The 21,053-nt window shown below is 46.2% G+C and overlaps 1 protein-coding gene across 1 annotated transcript in view; it reads right to left on the minus strand.

The window, feature by feature from the left end:
• ism2a (isthmin 2a) overlaps positions 1 to 21,053 on the minus strand; it is a gene marked incomplete at its 3' end in the record, with an annotated part of 46,769 nt that overhangs the window by 11,990 nt on the left and 13,726 nt on the right. The window contains exons 2-4 of the mRNA XM_083632453.1: positions 20,524 to 20,760; positions 12,932 to 13,232; positions 3,095 to 3,229 (exon numbers count right to left, since the gene is read on the minus strand). Coding sequence (XP_083488579.1) covers positions 3,095 to 3,229; positions 12,932 to 13,232; positions 20,524 to 20,760 — 673 coding nt within the window. The remainder of the gene's footprint in view (positions 1 to 3,094; positions 3,230 to 12,931; positions 13,233 to 20,523; positions 20,761 to 21,053) is intronic.

Genomic DNA, 21,053 nt, shown 5'->3' on the forward strand with positions numbered 1-21,053 from the left:
CCCCCCAGAACTACATGTTCCCAGGAAGCAATATCCCCCCAGAACTACATGTTCCCAGGAAGCAATATCCCCCCAGAACTACATGTTCCCAGGAAGCAATATCCCCCCAGAACTACATGTTCCCAGGAAGCAATATCCCCCCAGAACTACATGTTCCCAGGAAACAATATCCCCCCAGAACTACATGCACACACTGTTCCCAGGAAGCAATATCCCCCCAGAACTACATGTTCCCAGGAAGCAATATCCCCCCAGAACTACATGCACACACTGTTCCCAGGAAGCAATATCCCCCCAGAACTACATGCACACACTGTTCCCAGGAAGCAATATCCCCCCAGAACTACATGCACACACTGTTCCCAGGAAGCACTATCCCCCCAGAACTACATGCACACACTGTTCCCAGGAAGCAATATCCCCCCAGAACTACATGCACACACTGTTCCCAGGAAGCAATATCCCCCCCAGAACTACATGCACACACTGTTCCCAGGAAGCAATATCCCCCCCAGAACTACATGCACACACTGTTCCCAGGAAGCAATATCCCCCCAGAACTACATGCACACACTGTTCCCAGGAAGCAATATCCCCCCAGAACTACATGCACACACTGTTCCCAGGAAGCAATATCCCCCCCAGAACTACATGTTCCCAGGAAGCAATATCCCCCCCAGAACTACATGTTCCCAGGAAGCAATATCCCCCCAGAACTGTCACTGTTGAGCTCTAGTGAAATCAATAGAATAAATAGAAATCAATATCAAACTGCTCCTGACCGAGTTGAAATCACTGCACTGGATCTTTACTAATACAAATGCCCCCTTAGCAGTGTAGTCACAGGGTTCCTAGACATTTCAATAAAACAATTCCATATTTTTTCCAAAGCAATCTTGATTAGTTCTGAAGATGTTGTCTGGTGTTCAATATGACTTAGGCACATAGACATCTTGCCCCTGCTAACCAGGTCATAATTGTTCTTCACAGCCACAAATATTGGCAGGGTTCCTACTACATGCTTTCAATTTTAAAATTCCACATTTTTCCATGTTCTTGACTGGATGTGATGATGTTGGTGCAGACCCTATGTTCTTGACTGGATGTGATGTTGGTGCAGACCCTATGTTCTTGACTGGATGTGATGTTGGTGTAGACCCTATGTTCTTGACTGGATGTGATGTTGGTGCAGACCCTATGTTCTTGACTGGATGTGATTTTGGTGTAGACTAGGGCTGCACGATTATGGCAAAAATCATAATCACGATTATTTTGATTGATATTGAGATCACGATTATTTAACACGATTACTCATTGACATTGAGAACATCATGAATTTATTGAACATTTACACTGGCTTTTTATTTAACATTGGATGTCTTTGGATTTTAGATATAATTGAAAATAAATAAGTGAAAATAAATAATAAAAGTGCAAAGATTTAGAAATAAAATAAAAACTAAAATAAATATACAGTATATGTAGGCCTACTATGTTGCAGTGAACTGCCACAACCAACTGCAACTATTAATCTACATTCAATATGTTGGTAAACATCTGAACTAGTAGTCCTTAAACCTCAAAACTAACCAAATGAGAACGCTAGTAACGTTAGTTTACATTACATTAAATTACTCATTTGGCAGATGCTTTTATCCAAAGCGACTTACGTCGTTTAGGTTTATAATAGGCTATTGTTAATGTTTATCTGTGAGCTCGTTAGCTGTTGAATATGCGGTCGCATTGTAAAGAGTGTCCTGAATCGATGACTGTATGCGGTGGCAGTAACTAGATGGGGCTTTGTATTTTTGTTCGTTTAGTGTTATTGCTTGGTCATAGACCACTTTGCGAGTGGATTTCAAGTGATTAAAGAAAGAGGGAGAGGTCGTGTTGCGGGGTGCAGCCACGACCGCGCATATCTTGCACTATTTGTTCCAAGTCTGTGGCTGTGATTGAAAGGTGGGTCAAAACTCGCATCGCAATGCCGTGCTGTATATTCGCATCGCTCTTGATGTGTGGACCTTTAAACTCGGCGAAACCATAGTGTTTCCACCCCACATACGTTGTTTTACCTCTCTTCTCGACCAGCGGATCTCTTTTTGTGACTTCTCTCATCTTATTCTTGTGCTACCACGGAAATAAGCGGGGAGGAGAAACGTGCAGTGGCTCTCTGTTCACATGACAGTCATTCCCAACTCGAGCGGTGTGTGTGTGTGTTTTGGGCTTTGGGGGAGGAGCCGAGCACACCGCTGCAAAGGAAGGGGTGCGCTTGATTTACAACACAAGACAGAACGAGAGTGACAAGAGCCGCAAAATCGTTGTATGTCGATTATCTTGTTTTCATAATCGTGGACAGCCCAAATCGTAATCATGATTAAAATTCGATTAATCGCCCAGCCCTAGTGTAGACCCTATGTTCTTGACTGGATGTGATGTCGGTGTAGACCCTATGTTCTTGACTGGATGTGATGTTGGTGCAGACCCTATGTTCTTGACGGGATGTGATTTTGGTGTAGACCCTATGTTCTTGACTGGATGTGATTTTGGTGTAGACCCTATGTTCTTGACTGGATGTGATGTTGGTGCAGACCCTATGTTCTTGACTGGATGTGATGTTGGTGCAGACCCTATGTTCTTGACTGGATGTGATTTTGGTGCAGACCCTATGTTCTTGACTGGATGTGATTTTGGTGCAGACCCTATGTTCTTGACTGGATGTGATTATGGTGCAGACCCTATGTTCTTGACTGGATGTGATTTTGGTGCAGACCCTATGTTCTTGACTGAATGTGATTTTGGTGGGGATGTGATAGAATGCATGCTGACAGCAGCTGGGTCATCAGAGCATCCTTCTATCTGAACATTATTCTTCAGATCAACACAAACTGTGGACTCAAAGTGGCTCTACAACAACATAAAAGCTAGAATGTGTAACATTATCCAGACTTTTCCAGAAGTTTCTTCACATTCCCAAACTATTCAAGACCTGGACATGATCACATTCAATTTGAATACTTTTCCAGACATTCCAGACCTGCATAGGAACCCCGCAGTCATATTTTACAATCGTGACATCACAGATTACGTCGCTTACCGGCACAACCCTCCAGGTCGCAAGTGCGCGACTCGGTGGCCGTGCACGCGTAGCCGCAGGAGCGGGTGCGCTTCTGGGTGCCGTGGCTACAGGTGACGCTGCACGGAGACCAGGCGCTCCACTCCTCCTCATACTCTGGAAGAGAAGAGAAGAGAGGGGGATGAGAGAGGGATGAGGAGAGGGAGTGCACAGGAGAGAGAAGAGAAGAGAAGAGAGAGGGATGAGGAGAGGGAGTGCACAGGAGAGAAGAGAAGAGAAGAGAAGAGAAGAGAGGGGGATGAGGAGAGGGATGAGGAGAGGGAGTGCACAGGAGAGAAGAGAAGAGAGAGGGATGAGGAGAGGGAGTGCACAGGAGAAAAGAGAAGAGAAGAGAGGGCGATGAGAGAGGGATGAGGAGAGGGAGTGCACAGGAGAGAGAAGAGAAGAGAGAGGGATGAGGAGAGGGAGTGCACAGGAGAGAAGAGAAGAGAGGGGGATGAGGAGAGGGATGAGGGGAGGGAGTACACAGGAGAGAAGAGAAGAGAGAGGGATGAGGAGAGGGAGTGCACAGGAGAAAAGAGAAGAGAAGAGAGGGCGATGAGAGAGGGATGAGGAGAGGGAGTGCACAGGAGAGAAGAGAAGAGAAGAGAGAGGGATGAGGAGAGGGAGTGCACAGGAGAGAAGAGAAGAGAGGGGGATGAGGAGAGGGATGAGGGGAGGGAGTACACAGGAGAGAAGAGAAGAGAGAGGGATGAGGAGAGGGAGTGCACAGGAGAGAAGAGAAGAGAGAGGGATGAGGAGAGGGAGTGCACAGGAAAGAAGAGAAGAGAGGGGGATGAGGAGAGGGATGAGGGGAGGGAGTACACAGGAGAGAAGAGAAGAGAAGAGAGAGGGATGAGGAGAGGGATGAGGGGAGGGAGTGCACAGGAGAGAGAAGAGAAGAGAAGAGAGGGGGATGAGGAGAGGGATGAGGGGAGGGAGTGCACAGGAGAGAGAAGAGAAGAGAAGAGAAGAGAGGGGGATGAGAGAGGGATGAGGAGAGGGAGTGCACAGGAGAGAGAAGAGAAGAGAGAGTGATGAGGAGAGGGAGTGCACAGGAGAGAGAAGAGAAGAGAGAGGGATGAGGAGAGGGAGTGCACAGGAGAGAGAAGAGAAGAGAGGGGGATGAGGAGAGGGAGTGCACAGGAAAGAAGAGAAGAGAAGAGAGAGGGATGAGGAGAGGGATGAGGGGAGGGAGTGCACAGGAGAAAAGAGAAGAGAAGAGAGGGCGATGAGAGGGAGAGAAGGAAAAGCCAAGAGAAGTCATGTATTAAAGTGGGCCTGCTCTTTGAAGCTAGCCTGGTGAATTCCTCACCCAGTTGGTGTGTGTGTGTGTGTGTGTGTGTGTGTGTGTGTGTGTGTGTGTGTGTGTGTGTGTGTGTGTGTGTGTATGTGTGTGTGTGTGTGCGTGCGTACGTGCGTGCGTGCGTGTGTGTGTGTGCATCTGTGTTTGTGTGAGTGCGTGCGTGCGTGTGCGTGCATGTGTGTGTGCGTTATGCAATTAAGGAGCAGCCAAAAGGACCTCTGAGACGCGCTCCTCTGTGTTTAAACAACACTTTCGGGGGGGGGAGGAGTGAAAGTCTTCTTCTTCTTATAGTTGCGGCCATTTGTTTGCTAAAAAAACAAAATATATATACTTCGCCCTGGAGAGTGTCTCAGGCAGTTGGAGCCCTGGAGACTGTCTCAGGCAGTTGGAGCCCTGGAGACTGTCTCAGCCAGTTGGAGCCCTGGAGAGTGTCTCCAGCAGTTGGAGCCCTGGAGACTGTCTCAGGCAGTTGGAGCCCTGGAGAGTGTCTCAGGCAGTTGGAGCCCTGGAGAGTGTCTCAGGCAGTTGGAGCCCTGGAGACTGTCTCAGCCAGTTGGAGCCCTGGAGAGTGTCTCCAGCAGTTGGAGCCCTGGAGACTGTCTCAGGCAGTTGGAGCCCTGGAGAGTGTCTCCAGCAGTTGGAGCCCTGGAGAGTGTCTCAGGCAGTTGGAGTCCTGGAGAGCGTCTCAGGCAGTTGGAGCCCTGGAGACTGTCTCAGCCAGTTGGAGCCCTGGAGACTGTCTCAGGCAGTTGGAGCCCTGGAGAGTGTCTCCAGCAGTTGGAGCCCTGGAGAGCGTCTCAGGCAGTTGGAGCCCTGGAGAGCGTCTCCAGCAGTTGGAGCCCTGGAGAGCGTCTCAGGCAGTTGGAGTCCTGGAGAGTGTCTCAGACAGTTGGAGCCCTGGAGACTGTCTCAGGCAGTTGGAGCCCTGGAGAGTGTCTCCAGCAGTTGGAGCCCTGGAGAGCGTCTCCAGCAGTTGGAGTCCTGGAGAGCGTCTCCAGCAGTTGGAGCCCTGGAGAGTGTCTCCAGCAGTTGGAGTCCTGGAGAGTGTCTCAGGCAGTTGGAGCCCTGGAGAGTGTCTCAGGCAGTTGGAGCCCTGGAGACTGTCTCAGGCAGTTGGAGCCCTGGAGACTGCCTCAGCAGTTGGAGCCCTGATGCAGTAGCTGAATGCATCATTACTTTCAGGACCAAATCCAGCTGTTTTTCACAACACATCCTCATACCGAAAGAACAGAATAAGTCCATTTCCACTGACTCCAAAAATTACATATAGACAGTTTTCACGGAATTGTGTTGCTAGAGAACAGTTTGAAACATCGCTTATTTCCTATCAGCTATTGTATTAGTAAACACTGCAACAGAAAGTAAGCTAGGGGCAATTTAGAATGTTTGTCAAGTTCAGAATGTTTGTCAATGTTGTCAAGTTAAAACCACTTATGAGCGGAAACATCTCGTCGCTTATGTTTAAACATTGGTTAAGGTTAGGCAACTAAAACAACTTGGTTAAGGTTAGGCAACTAATACAACTTAGTTAAGGTTAGGCAACTAAAACAACTTGATTAAGGTTAGGGGACTAAAACCACTTGGTTATGGTTAGGGTTATGTTTGGTTAGGGTTAAAAACAGAACACATCGTGAGGCTTTCGTGACGAGGAAGTTGAAAGACGGGGACGCACATGTTAGCGAGCTATTTCAATATCAGACTATCGCTACGTTAGAGACCACCAGAGGTCACCGCTACTTCCTGGTTAAAGCTCGCGACTCTGGCATAAGCACTGCATGCATGCACTTACTCACATGACCGCAACAGGTCGCATTCATAGAAATTGGCTGTTTTGACCACCTTAACTCATTAAGTGCCAGCCACTTTTGGAGAACGGACGCTCCCACTGCCAGAGTTTCAGAGCGTTTTCAGTGATTTCTCGAGGCCCACAGAATATTGTGTGATATTACTATGTAAACACCGAACACGCCCAAAGAACGATGAGAGTCTATTGTATCATCAGCAAAAAAAAGTTTATTGATATCATTTTCCGTTCTTTAGCTCATTGAGTGCCAATGACGACAATCGTCGTCAATTCGAATACTAACGTAGAGTGCCAATGACGACGATTGTCGTCAATTGCGTTTTTTGACGGTGGGACGTGGATCAAAGCCAGATCCATCTCCTGTAAAATTTTGGGGCATGTTGAATGTGTATAACCTATTTTACCGACCCATTAGGTGGCGACAGTGCTCTCCAGATTAGAGAAAGTTGAGTAAAAAACAGAGAAGAAGTCGTTATGGAAACGGAAACGGCATCGGTATGCATCGATATGCATGAAGCATAACGTTAGCTGTGCCTGTGAACAGCAGTCAATCTGCTGCCACAATTGAGCCCCTCCGTCTCCGCTGCGATAGCCCCTCCATATGATTTAGTTGCCGACACCAGCATCTTTCTGAAAAGTTACATTATTCTCAGTTGGGAGCCGGCGACATGCTGTGAAAAAGCGGGGTGCAGCGCACTTTTCAGTGCAGAGCAAACGCAGAGCAAACGCAGCAGAGCCCCAGAGACACTCCCACAGAGGAGGAGGAGGGGGGTGGGGCACGCAGGGCAGCATACAACCATTGACAGTAAACACAGACCCAGACAGCAGGCTCGATGGACAGAGACAGGCAAACAAGCTAGAATATCTGATGCCCACCAGCAGTAAATCAAGACCAGCAAGAAGGTGTAGGGTCTGCGCACGCAGGGGCTAAAAAATATTATTTGGCCAAACAAAATTCCTTTGTTTTCACTGTTTTATTGAAGGAAATTATTTTTGAGGTGTCACATCAGAAAATATTAGCTTCAGAGTCAGTGAATGTGCTTGAAATGCTTCATTTCACAAAAGGCTGAATATCTCAGCTTCTAATTTGAAACGTCTATTTTTGCTCAAAACAACCTATCTTCTCCGGCTGATAACTAAAGAACGGAAAATGGTATCAATAAACTTTTTTTTGCTGATGATACAATAGAGTCTCCTCGTTCTTTGTGTGTGTTCGGTGTTTACATAGTAATATCACACAATATTCTGTGGGCCTCGAGAAATCACTGAAAACGCTCTGAAACTCTGGCACTGTTTGTTCTCCAAAAGTCTGTTCTCCAAAAGTGGCTGGCACTCAATGAGCTAGTTATCAGCCGGAGAAGATAGGTTGTTTTCAGCAAAAACAGACATTTCAAACTAGAAGCTGAGATAATCAGCCTTTTGTGAAATGAAGCATTTCAAGCACATCACTGACTCTGAAGCTAATATTTTCTGATGTAGTGACACCTCAAAAATAATTTCCTTCAATAAAACAACGAAAACAAAGGAATTTTGTTTGGCAAAATAATATTTTTTAGCTGCAACCAGCAGCGCTGGCCCCTGCTGCGCAGACCCTACACCTTCTTGCTGGTCTTGATTTACTGCTGGTGGGCATCAGATATTCTAGCTTGTGTTTGCCAACCAATCTGTCCATCGAGCCTGCTGTCTGGGTCAGTGTTGTATGCTGCCCTGCGTGCCCCACCCCCCCTCAACTGCAAACCCCTCCTCCGTGGGTGTGTCTCTGGTGGCTCTGGTGGCTCTCTGCAGCGCTTCCAACTGAGAATAATAACAACTGCACAACTAATCATGTGGAGGAGCTATCGCAGCGGAGACGGAGGGGCTCAATTGTGGCAGCAGATTGGCTGCTGTTCACAGGCACAGCTAACGTTATGCTTCATGCATATCGATGCATACCGATGCGGTTTCCGTCTCCCCACGGCTGCTTCGCTGTTCTTTCCCTCACCTTTCTCTAATCTGGAGAGCACTGTCGCCACCTAATGGGTCCGTAAAATAGCTTTTACACATTCAACATCCCCCATATTTGTACAGGAGATGGATCTGGCTTTGATCCACGTCCCACCGTCAAAAAACGCAATTGACGACAATCGTCGTCATTGGCACTCTACGTTACTATTTGAATTGACGACGATTGTCGTCATTGGCACTCAATGAGTTAAAGACCCCCTAAAGTTAAAAATCAGTTTTTATTCTTGTTTCTCCAGGTGGATTGTGGAAAGTTTCTCAGAGCTCACTGAAAGGGCCATTTTCAACAAGCATGCTTGTGACATCACGAATACTGGAGCCAATCCCTGTCCACTATTCAGCATGTTTGTATGCTGTGATTGGCTAGTTATGTCCTGGAACTTCTAGATAACCCTGATTGGTTGCTTTGGCATTTTTAATGAGGCAGACGGAGGGAAAGTCATTTTAAGGATTTTAATAACAGGATACATTTTACTTTTTTGTGGGAAACCCCATTAGACAGAAATTATGTGTAGAAAGAGTAGAGAAGTAGAGTATTATATTAAAACATGACTTTAGGGGCTCTTTAAAAATCAACCAATGTTGTTTTCCTTGCGAGGACGGCCTGGTATTTCACCAAGTGTTTTTTGCAATGTGACGCTCAAAAATAACAATGTGCGGCAATGTAATTGAATCTGTGGATTGGAGATCTCTTATGCATCGACACTTTCCAAAACAAGTTGTGATGTGTAAAATGAAGGCTTGATGTTTCCAATGTGTAAGCCAGATTTGAGTCTCTAGTGAGGAGGACTTCTAGCCATCAGCAGTTAAGCTGATTGTGCATCAGTTGATTACACAGACAGACTCAGAGATACCAAGCTTTCGTATCTGTTATGAGCTGATCTCTGCTCGGCAGAGAAGCATGCCAGAAAAACTATACAGATTTGGACCTATTCCATTCCAACCTGTTTCCACACAGAAGTTAATGATGCACTGCAACTAAAACAATATTTTGCATACTTTTCAGGAAAGTCATAATCGCCCCAAGGATCAGGGAGGAAGTGCGGCCAGCTGGCGTTTGTGTATGAGAGCGAAAGAGAGAGTCAGAGACAGAGTTGCCAAGTCTGTGTGACAAAACCAGCGCAATGGCCAATCAAAACCAGCCCAAAACCAGCCCAATACCAGAACAAAAAATATGCCTCTGCCTAACTATACACTGCTTTTAAAGTCCAACAGCATTGCTATGATTGCCAAATGTATTGTAATAAAGTAACACCATAAATGTTTAGCGCCATTTCCCCCTAAACAGTTCTTTCTCCTAGGTCCCAACATGACCTTGTGTAATTAGATACAGTATATTATCATAAATAAAATAGCTCTGTGGTGTAGTAGACCACACAGTAGGTTCTGAACCTTTTTGTAGTCTCAGGGACATTACAGCATGTGTGTGTGTCATAGACTGCCACCCACATGTGTATGTGGGTGGCATGTTGCCGTGTATACAGGTCAGTTTGCTAGGATTTGGGTAGAAATAACTTAATTTAAAATATGGATTTTTATTTATAGATATCATTCATAAGAGAGTATCGCTGGAATGAGTCTGGGAGACCTGGCTGTTAGCACTTCCGGTTCCCTCGTCTCAAAGTCGTTGACACTCAGCTTTTCCTTTCCTTCCCCCCCCTCAGACACCCAAATCGAGGCTTGCATCTCTGCATGCCTCAAAGACATCGGTGACTGGATGTCTGCCCACCACCTCAAGCTCAACCTTGGTAAGACAGAGCTACTCTTCCTCCCAGGGAAACCCTCTCGCAGATCTCTCCATCTCCATTGACAACACCACTGTGCTTCCCTCCCAAACAGCTAAGAACCTCGGGGTGATCCTTGACAACCAGCTGTCTTGCTCTGCCAACATTGCTGCGACAGCACACTCCTGTAGGTTCTCCCTCTACAACATCCGCAAAATCCGTCCCTTTCTCACAAGGGAAGCGACTCAACTCCTGGTCCAGTCACTTATCATCTCTCGCCTGGACTACTGCAACGTGCTCCTGGCCAGCCTACCTGCCACTGACATCCTACCACTTCAGCTCATTCAGAACACTGCAGCCCGTCTGGTATTCAACTAACCCAAATTCTCTCATGTCACTCCCCTCTTCCGGGACCTTCACTGGTTTCCTATCTCGGCACGCATCAAATTCAAGACACTGGTTCTGGCCTACAGGGTAGTACACCAGACCAGACAGCCCCTCTGTACCTATGATCTATGGTCACTTTCCAAACCTCTCACCGCTCCCTCCGCTCCTCCACCAGTGCGGGACGCCTCGCCCTTCCTCCGCATCTCATTAAAGTGCCAGTATGCACTAAGACGAAGTCCTGTCAATTAAAGTTCAAATTGTGATTTGGATGAATAATTGACTAGGCCAATATACACGACTAACTGTAAATACTAAGTGTAAATACTAAGTGTAAATACTAAGTGTAAATACTAAGTGTAAATACTAAGTGTAAATAATAAGTGTAAAGTGTGTGTCCCTCAGGTTGTTCTAAGTGTTGCACTGGTCTTTCTGCATGTGGGCTGGTGTGCCATTGATCAAAATCAGTCCACAGTGAGTTCAATGGAGCTGGCTGTGCGTAAGGAACGTGTGTGTGTGTGTGTGTGTGTGTGTGTGTGTGTGTGTGTGTGTGTGTGTGTGTGTGTGTGTGTGTGTGTGTGTGTGTGTGTATGTATGTGTGGTGTGTGTATGCATACGTGCGTGTGTTTATGTGAGTGTGTGTGGCTTGGGGGCTGTTGGACATGTTTATCTAGTGGGCCTTGAGATAGCAGACCCTATCATAAATTACATCATGAGGGAGGGAGACTGTGTGCGCACACAGTGTGTGTGTGTGTGTGTGTGTGTGTGTGTGTGTGTGGTGTGTGTGTGTGTGTGTGAGTGGTGCCCACCCCTCACTCCAAACTCAGACAAGCAAGTCAACAGCACAAAAACATCTTCAGACAGGTTACTGCTAGCATGAGCCCTCCCCCCACACACACACTTATCATATCCTCAGATCTGCCCCAACCTTACTTACTTTTAAAAATAGACTAAAGACTTTTATGTTTGCCGTCCCTTTTAACTGCTGACAGCTATTATGCAAACCCAATGAGTCCTCTATAAGTTTTTAGCTCTTTTTGCAACTGCTGCGCCTGTTGCTTAATGCACTTTTTATACTCTTTTTTAAAGTTTTGTTGTGATGCTTTTAAATGTCCATTTTATTCTCTTCTTTTATTCTTTTATTTTCCTGTCAACCATTTTATGTGAAGCACTTTGAATTGCCTCTGTGTATGAAATGTGCTATACAAATAAACTTGACTTGATTTGACTTGACTTATGCCATTTCCAAACATGACTGTGCCCGTTAAATCAGGTCCAGGTATTTCCCGGAGTTACCCTTCCAGATATGACGGATTGTTGTTTCTAAACATGAGGAAAATGTTCTGGTATAGGGACTAGAGCACACATGGGCAACATACGCATGTGGCCCTGCCGGCGCCCCCTGTGTGGCCCGCGATGGAATTGCAAAAAAAAAAAAAAAAAAGTACAATGCACCTGAACGCAACATGCAAGATACACGCTGAATACGTTTCCAAATGTTCATGTCATTCTGGCCAATACTCCACTTCTGTTATAACATTTCAGTCTGGAATATGGAATATCTTTCAATAATCTTTAGGACTAAAAGGCTAAAAGTAATCTCATGTGTAAGAAATGACTGTTCTACATTGAAGTAGAAATTAAAATAATTAACTTGTTGGTTTTGGATTTATTTAGCTTCAAGAGTGCATTTTCGTTCTTGTGTGACCCTCAACACAGGCTTTGAGAATCCCGGGCCACTTACTGATACTTATGCTTAAATTAACCCACTCATATTCTGGTTTATTTCAAGGAAAACATTTTTGCGAGTGGAAATTCGAATTGGCCCTGCAGGTAGAGCAGGTGGTGACATAAGAGTGAGTGAGAAAAGGATCAAATATTGGTGTTTAAGACTGAATAATGACATCACAACTGTTAATTAAAAATGAGTTATTCCTCTAAACCTGGCTTCAAATGCCCCAAAATCCAAGGATTTTTTTTTGTGGCCCTCTCTATTATCAAAGTTGCCCATCCATGGGTTATGGCATGACAATATTTGTTCGGCCCCCGGCAACAATCTGGGTTTCTTTCTCTGGGTTTGCCCACCCCTGGACTAGAGACTGTTGGGAGGAGGGGGGGGGGGGGGTGGAGACGTGTTGCATACTACAGTCTGCAGCCTGCAGCCAGCAATCACAGTGTTTATGCGAGACAAACTTTGAATTACATTTTTCAATGTAGACTACATCAGAAATATATTTCAGAAAGCAATTCTCCACTCCATGAAAAACCTTCAATGCATTATTCAGGAGATAACATGGGGTGGCAATGTGCCAAAAAGTGAGCGCTTGTTACATCGCCCAAAAGCCACCAGTCAAAATAGTGGTCGCACTAACGTTGAGCAGTGAAAAAGGCAATTTTACAAGTGGCATTCAGATCTGACTAGTTTTCAATTGGCGAGCCTGTCGGCACGGCCGGCCTCGCCCGCACGGCCTCGACCGCCCTCGGCGAGGGCTTTGACACATGTATGTAAAGGCTCCAGAGTCTCCACCCTAGAATGTATGTAGTCTAGTATGAATCAAACTCAAAGCGCTGTTGTTTTGGGCTTCTGAGAGAATCCTTACCGTAGTTGTCCTTGGTGTCCCATTCTTTGTTCCAGTGACCACCCCAGTCTCCTCCCACGCCGCTGAGGACAGGCTCTTCTGGATGGTAGTTGTAGTCCTCAGTGTGCTCCTCCAGGCTGGCTTGGCCCAGGCCGTTCTCCGCCTGCTCGGGGTACTCCCAGAAGAGTGGCCAGAACAGCTTCTTGTGGTTGCTGGCCCACTCCGAGGAAGACACTGACCAGTCGTTACGCTGGCTCTCCTTGGCCAAGTCCATCTCCATCTCTGTCTCGGTCTGTGCGTCGTCCACCACCTCGATGGTCACCTGACAGAAGGAAAGGCATAGAACACGTGTACTGATGGGTAGTCTCTTAAAACAGACTGTCTCATCTACATCCGGCGAATGCAGCTATACACAGTCTGTACGTTACACCCCCAGAACATGCACAAGGAAGTTGGGGAAAAAACCTTCAGACTGGAAGGAAGTTCGACAAAATCCGACCAATCACGGCACGTGTGTCCACGAAAAAAACATTCTGATTGGACTAATGAGCGGAAGACCCGCCTTTCTGCTTCCCATTCCGGTTGGTGCATGATTCTCCCCCACGAAGTACAGACGGTATGGCGGAAGCATTTGAAAATTGCGGAAGCCAACTCGTCTGTTCTAAGAGACTAACTGATGGGTGGAGGCCAGTGGGCTATCTTTTTCCAATATCATCCATCGGCAGCGCCGGAGCTGAAGCGGAAAAGCTGGGAGAGCGCGAGACGAGAGAGACAGACAAACAACGTTATATCGTTTTTGTCTGTCGTGCATTAAAACTAAAGTAAACTAGCCTGCTTTGAAAAGGTATGGAGTAGAAAGTACAGATATTTGTGTTAAAATGTAGGGGGTAAAAGTAAAACGTTGTCAGAAAAAATACTCCGTAAAGTACAGATACCTGAAAATCCTACTTAAGTACAGTAACAAAGTATTTCTACTTAGTTACTTCCCATCTCTGAAATTGATAAATGGCAACTTTGGAAGGAGAATGAGCATGTTTATATGACGCCCCCTTTATGAATCAGGATCATTATGAATCAGGGTCATTATGAATCAGGGTCATTATGAATCAGGGTCAGTATGAATCAGGGTCAGTATGAATCAGGGTCAGTATGAATCAGGGTCATTATGAATCAGGGTCAGTATGAATCAGGGTCATTATGAATCAGGGTCATTATGAATCAGGGTCATTATGAATCAGGGTCATTATGAATCAGGGTCATTATGAATCAGGGTCAGTATGAATCAGGGTCATTATGAATCAGGGTCATTATGAATCAGGGTCAGTATGAATCAGGGTCATTATGAATCAGGGTCATTATGAATCAGGGTCAGTATGAATCAGGGTCATTATGAATCAGGGTCAGTATGAATCAGGGTCATTATGAATCAGGGTCAGTATGAATCAGGGTCATTATGAATCAGGGTCAGTATGAATCAGGGTCAGTATGAATCAGGGTCATTATGAATCAGGGTCATTATGAATCAGGGTCAGTATGAATCAGGGTCATTATGAATCAGGGTCAGTATGAATCAGGGTCATTATGAATCAGGGTCAGTATGAATCAGGGTCAGTATGAATCAGGGTCAGTATGAATCAGGGTCATTATGAATCAGGGTCAGTATGAATCAGGGTCATTATGAATCAGGGTCATTATGAATCAGGGTCAGTATGATTCAGGGTCATTGTGCATTGGAGGGGCAGGGATGGAGGGGGGTGGATGGAGGGGGGTGGATGGAGTGGGGTCGATGGAAAGGATAGAGAGATAGAAGGATAAACTGATAAGTGTCTCTCTCTCGCTACACAGGTCTAGACACAACCCATGCTGCTTATATGTTCCCGACTGCATCTGTTTATACAGACGAACCAGCAGCTGAAGACAGAGATTACATCATGACGCTGAATCAAAGACAACAGAGAGAGACGCGCAGAAGGCACGTCTCTCTTCCTTTCTCTTGGTATTCCTCTATTCGTCTTTTTCAATCAGAGTTTCTAACGACATCTGACTGTAACACACTCATCACCACAGCTAGCTCTAAACAATATAACGGAGCACGTAATGACGCAAACCTCCTCTAAAAGTGCAGTTTCCCCCCTTTTTTTTCTTTTTACAGGGGGAGTCTCACTGAGAGCAATGCTCTCTTTTTCAGGAGCACCTTGTTCACATTCACACCTGGAACCTGACCAGTGTAACCACAGTCTGATCTGCTGGCCACTGAGCAGCTCCCCTGGAGCCGTTGGAGTTGGGGTTTGCTCAAGGGCACCTCAGTGGCTCGCTTCTCTAACCGTTGGGCCACCACTGACCTGTCCTTTAATTATAGAAAACTAGTCTATACGCATGTCACAACTCTGTGCAGACTTGCCAAAAATAAACAGCTTAAATTTGGGAAAATGGAAAACCTGTTGCGGAGATAAATGGATTCAGACAGACAGAGTTCAGTGAGTGATGCCCTCAGTGATGATGTCATCAGGAATGCAGGAAATGCAGGGAAAATCCATTTATCTCTGTGACGGGTTGGTCCTGAAAAAGAGAGCATTGCTCTCAGTGAGACTCCCCCTGTATAAATAAAGGTTAAAAAATGGCTGCTGTGTGGCATTTTTTTCTTATGCCTGGTTCACACTACACAAATTCAGCCCGATATTAGACCGATTTGGTCGTGCGCGACAGATTTTCAGCGTCGGGCCCGAATATGACCGTCGGGGACGACGATCGGCCGTCTTCACCTCTTGTAGTGTGACATAATCAAAGACCAGCGTCGGGACCAGTCGGGACGTCTAGGACGCCTCACGACGCCCTGACGAAAAGACTGGCATGTCAGTCTTTTGGACATGGTTTCGCCTAGTGTGACACCCCGGAAGACAGGTCCTGGGGAGACCGCTCCCCGCTCGATACAGATTTCACCCGCTCGCACTCACCGCTCCGCTCCGCTCAAAAGAATAAAAGAGATAAAAAGGCCAGGGTGTTTTAATTTGCGTTTAAACGCCTGGGCAATGGGCATTGCTCACTACAAATAACATGAGCTCAGCAGAGTCGGCTGCATGTTCGTGTCTCTTCCTTCTCGTCTCGCAGCAGCTGGCAAGAAAATAGTGGGCGTGCACATGAAGTAAGTTGGAGGCTGGAGCGGACATCACAGTGCATCACAGTAGAGCCTGTCACTCATCCAAATAACGTTAATTCTGCAAGGGATATATATAGCACCTGGATTACATACATGTTTCACATAGGGTTGTGTTTGGATTTCAATGTTTTATTTTGCCCAATATTGAAATGTTTTACAATTGCATGTTGTGCTAACATAAACATTATTTCTATCTACCACTTTAGCCTATTTAGGCTGATTTGGTTGCTATTTCTTGTCAATGTAGTGGCCTCAATGCATGCTGGGAGATTTCGTTCACAGGTCCGCCTCCCCGACGACCTGTGAACTCGCTGACGACAGCAGACGACGTGATGACGGTGGCATACGATGCTCTGTCGGTGTTAAGCGAGAATACACTTGTAGTGTGGCCAGTCTCCCGACCAAGACATGTCACGAATTGATGGCAGTATGATGGCCTCGTCTGACATGGTGACATCGTGAACGACAAAAAATATCGTGTAGTCTGATCCTGGCATAACACTACTTTTTTGCCGGACCCAGTAGGGCCGGCTTAGAAGAGTCTCAGGGGCTTACTGACTCACTCACTCACTGACTGACACCCCATTGTTGAAACAGGCATGTGTGAGTGTTTAGCAGCAGCAGGCAGCTGAATGAAGCCTGTGACACAGGTGAATGCCATCACATACACGTGTCAGCTCCAGCTCCAGAGAAGGAAAATATTTTGGCTTTAAGCCGAATGAGAGAGGAGAGCCAATTGATCTATCGCTAAGCCCCGCCCCCTTAGCTATCTGCTGCTCACTCGGACAAATGACACGCCGACGAGAATAAATGGCAGCCGTCACTGTCAAAGCTAGATCCCAAGAGGCTCTTCACAACTTTTTGAGACCCGATATCATCTAGAAGCCATCAAAATGGGCTTCATTATGCCATGGAGGGAGACACCATTTATTTTCTACCATTGTTTTTGTTTGATGCCATTTTGCCTTTATTTGATAGGACAGTACAGTTTGTGCTAGACAGTGACAGGAAAGCAGGGAGACGGCAAATGACTGCAGGTCGGATTTGAACCCCGGTAATCAACCCATAAGCACATGGGCAGTGTTTTACCTTCTCTCTCTGTTTAATACCTCACAGAGAAAATGCTCACTGCTCCTGTCTGCAGAAACTCCGCCCCCACCAGCTGCAAGTCATTAAGGCTCGTTAAGGCTTTCAATGCGATTCTCCATACTTAAAAAAAATCAAAAGAAACAATAACAGCACCACTCGCCCTCGGAGCAGATTCTGCCTCTCCAGCAGAACTTCCGCAGCTCCGTTCTGACGCCTTGTGACGTAAAACACGTCACAACGGAGCGCTTTGGCAGAGGAGGAAATGGGAGATCTCCATGAGCAAAACAGAGAGAGAAGGTAAACACTGCCCATGTGCTTATATTACCCAGATTATTAATGATACAAAGTGGGTTGATTACCGGTAAAACCATCCTTTAATGGTACGCGTTCTACCAGCTGAGCCACAGGCATGTCACAATTGATTTATGACATCACAATGAAAACGACACAAAGTAGAGAGAGACGTTTAGAGAGACGCACATCGAAATTGGAACATTTTGTAAATTTGATGTACACCTCTATACTGATCAGGTGAACATCATTTTACAATGCACACCTATATATTTTATATGGCTTTCTGTACACCTATTTATCTGGAAACTATGAACTGCTTATAGATTGCTGCCATTTGGCACACCCTAGTAATGCTGCAAACCAAACTCTTTCTCATACTCTTCATACCATGTTTAGTGTTGAAATTGTTGCTTGTGTATTGTTGTTTGTACAACCCACATTTGCACTACTGTTAATTATATTCAATTGTCTTAGCTGTATCCTATTACTATTGAGCTGCTGCAACAACCAACCGGGGATCACTAAAGTTACACATTACACATTTTTGCATGTCAATCCAGATTTTACAACGGTTTTGTCCAGTTCACGCGCTCGGCAGGTTCTGAGCCTCCAAACCAGTGAAGGTTCTGACCCTCCACACCAGGCAGGTTCTGAGCCTCCACACCAGTGAAGGTTCTGACCCTCCACACCAGGCAGGTTCTGAGCCTCCACGCCAGTGAAGGTTCTGACCCTCCACACCAGGCAGGTTCTGAGCCTCCACACCAGTGAAGGTTCTGACCCTCCACACCAGGCAGGTTCTGAGCCTCCACACCAGTGAAGGTTCTGACCCTCCACACCAGGCAGGTTCTGAGCCTCCACACCAGGCAGGTTCTGACCCTCCACACCAGGCAGGTTCTGAGCCTCCACACCAGTGAAGGTTCTGACCCTCCACACCAGGCAGGTTCTGAGCCTCCACACCAGTGAAGGTTCTGACCCTCCACACCAGTGAATTCCAGTTGACATAATAAGGTAGAAATAAAACCTGCACAGGATAGTCACCGCTGGCTGCAGAAGAAAAGGCATAAGTTTGTCGGGGCCATACGGAGGATGGGTCTAGTCCCACTCGGATGGTAGACCCATTTTCCTTAATATAGAGAACTTTTTGATATCTGGATAAGTGGCCTTCTCATGTTATTTCTCCCACAGTCTAACTTCATTTCTGCCCAAATCCACAAGTTAGAACTCAACTTCTCTTTGTACTTTGGATTTAAAGGCCTCTTGGCAAGGATTTGAACCTGCAGTCACATTGAAAAAGGATCTCGTTAAACTAATACAGTTACTTTTGACCTTTTACATTTGGCTGTTGTGCTTTTTTCTTTTCTCACCCCCCCCTCTCTTTTGATGCTATTTCTCTCAACCCCGTGTAGATGTCTGAGGCTCATGGACAACTTGAAGCTCCCCACTGTTAAAGGTCTTGCATGGGGGTAATTTAAGATGCTGCTCTGACTCAAACCAGCTGTATGGAGGGATGGGAGGTATGAAGGGAGAGATATAGAGGGATGGGAGGTATGAAGGGAGAGATATAGAGGGATGGCTCTTGATGCTACGAGCAGAGTGAGATATGAGCCCTTGATGCTACGAGCAGAGTGAGATATGAGCGCACGAGCAGAGTGAGATATGAGTCATTGATGCTACGAGCAGAGTGAGATATGAGCTCTTGATGCTACGAGCAGAGTGAGATATGAGCGAGCGCTTGATGCTACGAGCAGAGTGAGATATGAGCGCTTGATGCTACGAGCAGAGTGAGATATGAGCGAGCGCTTGATGCTACGAGCAGAGTGAGATATGAGCGCTTGATGCTATGAGCAGAGTGAGATTATGCTACGAGCAGAGTGAGATATGAGCTCTTGATGCTACGAGCAGAGTGAGATATGAGCGCTTGATGCTATGAGCAGAGTGAGATTATGCTACGAGCAGAGTGAGATATGAGCTCTTGATGCTACGAGCAGAGTGAGATATGAGCGCTTGATGCTATGAGCAGAGTGAGATTATGCTACGAGCAGAGTGAGATATGAGCGCTTGATGCTACGACCAGAGTGAGATATGAGCTCTTGATGCTACGAGCAGAGTGAGATATGAGCTCTTGATGCTACGAGCAGAGTGAGATATGAGCCCTTGATGCTACGAGCAGAGTGAGATATGAGCTCTTGATGCTACGAGCAGAGTGAGATATGAGCTCTTGATGCTACGAGCAGAGTGAGATATGAGCTCTTGATGCTACGAGCAGAGTGAGATATGAGCCCTTGATGCTACGAGCAGAGTGAGATATGAGCCCTTGATGCTACGAGCAGAGTGAGATATGAGCTCTTGATGCTACGAGCAGAGTGAGATATGAGCGCTTGATGCTACGAGCAGAGTGAGATATGAGCTCTTGATGCTACGAGCAGAGTGAGATATGAGCTCTTGATGCTACGAGCAGAGTGAGATATGAGCCCTTGATGCTACGAGCAGAGTGAGATATGAGCTCTTGATGCTACGAGCAGAGTGAGATATGAGCCCTTGATGCTACGAGCAGAGTGAGCTAAATCCATAGACTGTATAATAAATATGGATGTAGCGACCCGTGACGTCACCCATTGGTTTGTGAACTCCCATTATAAGCCTCGAGTTTGGCATTTTCACCGTCGCCGCCATCTTGGTTATTTGGAGCCAGAAGCAGCTAACGCAAGACCAGGGGTTTCCCACAGAACTGCAGCGCCACCTGCTATTGGTCCGTGATCGGTGAGCTGTGCGATCACTGGACAGGCGACCTGTCAATCACGCCCCAAACCATAGTGTACTTTATCGTCTATTTTACTTGAAATGGGAACACAATGTACACAATGAACATCATGCTGTATTGAAGAAGACTTGAAACTAGTGATGAGACCATCAACTCATTAGGAAAGTGTTTACTGAGGTCATAAATCAAGTGACACGTAAGATCATTCCATACAATTAGACTTATTTTGCTGTCCATTATAAACAATGAAGGTTTAAGTCACTGGCTTCACTTTTCAAAACCGGTTTCTCCTTGACTAAATCTAAATCATACCTGGATGTTGGGGTTGTGCGAGCCCATGTCTGCGTTAGCCAAGTCTGGGAAATTCCTCAGGTCCAAGATGAAGGGCTCTGGGTCCTCCTCCGGCTCGGGCTGGGGCAGAACTCCCTGGGCCCCACGGTGTCTGGACCTGGGGGAAGACGGGCCGGGCAGAAGGGTCTGGAGTTGGTTTTGTTGCTGGAGCTCCTCTAGACTCTGCTGGACGTCTCCATAACTGTGCTCAGATATCACCTGCCAGCAGAAAAAGACAAGTTATATGATATGGTCTCTATCATACAGTACAACATGTGTTCAAACATCTCTGACATCTTCTTTGAGAATATCTTTGATAATGAAATTTGAATATCTATGTCTGGCTCCAATTTGGCTCAGGACAGCTGAAGTGGCTAAGCTAAGCAGAAGGAACTTGTTAGGCGTGTAATATTGAAGCTGCTGACTTTAAAGCTGCAATGAGCAAGATTTGAATGAAAGATGCAGCCATCTTCTCAATAGAGCACCGCAGGAATGAGTCCAGAAAACATGGA

Source organism: Poromitra crassiceps (genome assembly GCF_964638095.1).
Source record: "Poromitra crassiceps genome assembly, chromosome: 3".
NCBI lineage: Eukaryota > Metazoa > Chordata > Actinopteri > Beryciformes > Melamphaidae > Poromitra > Poromitra crassiceps.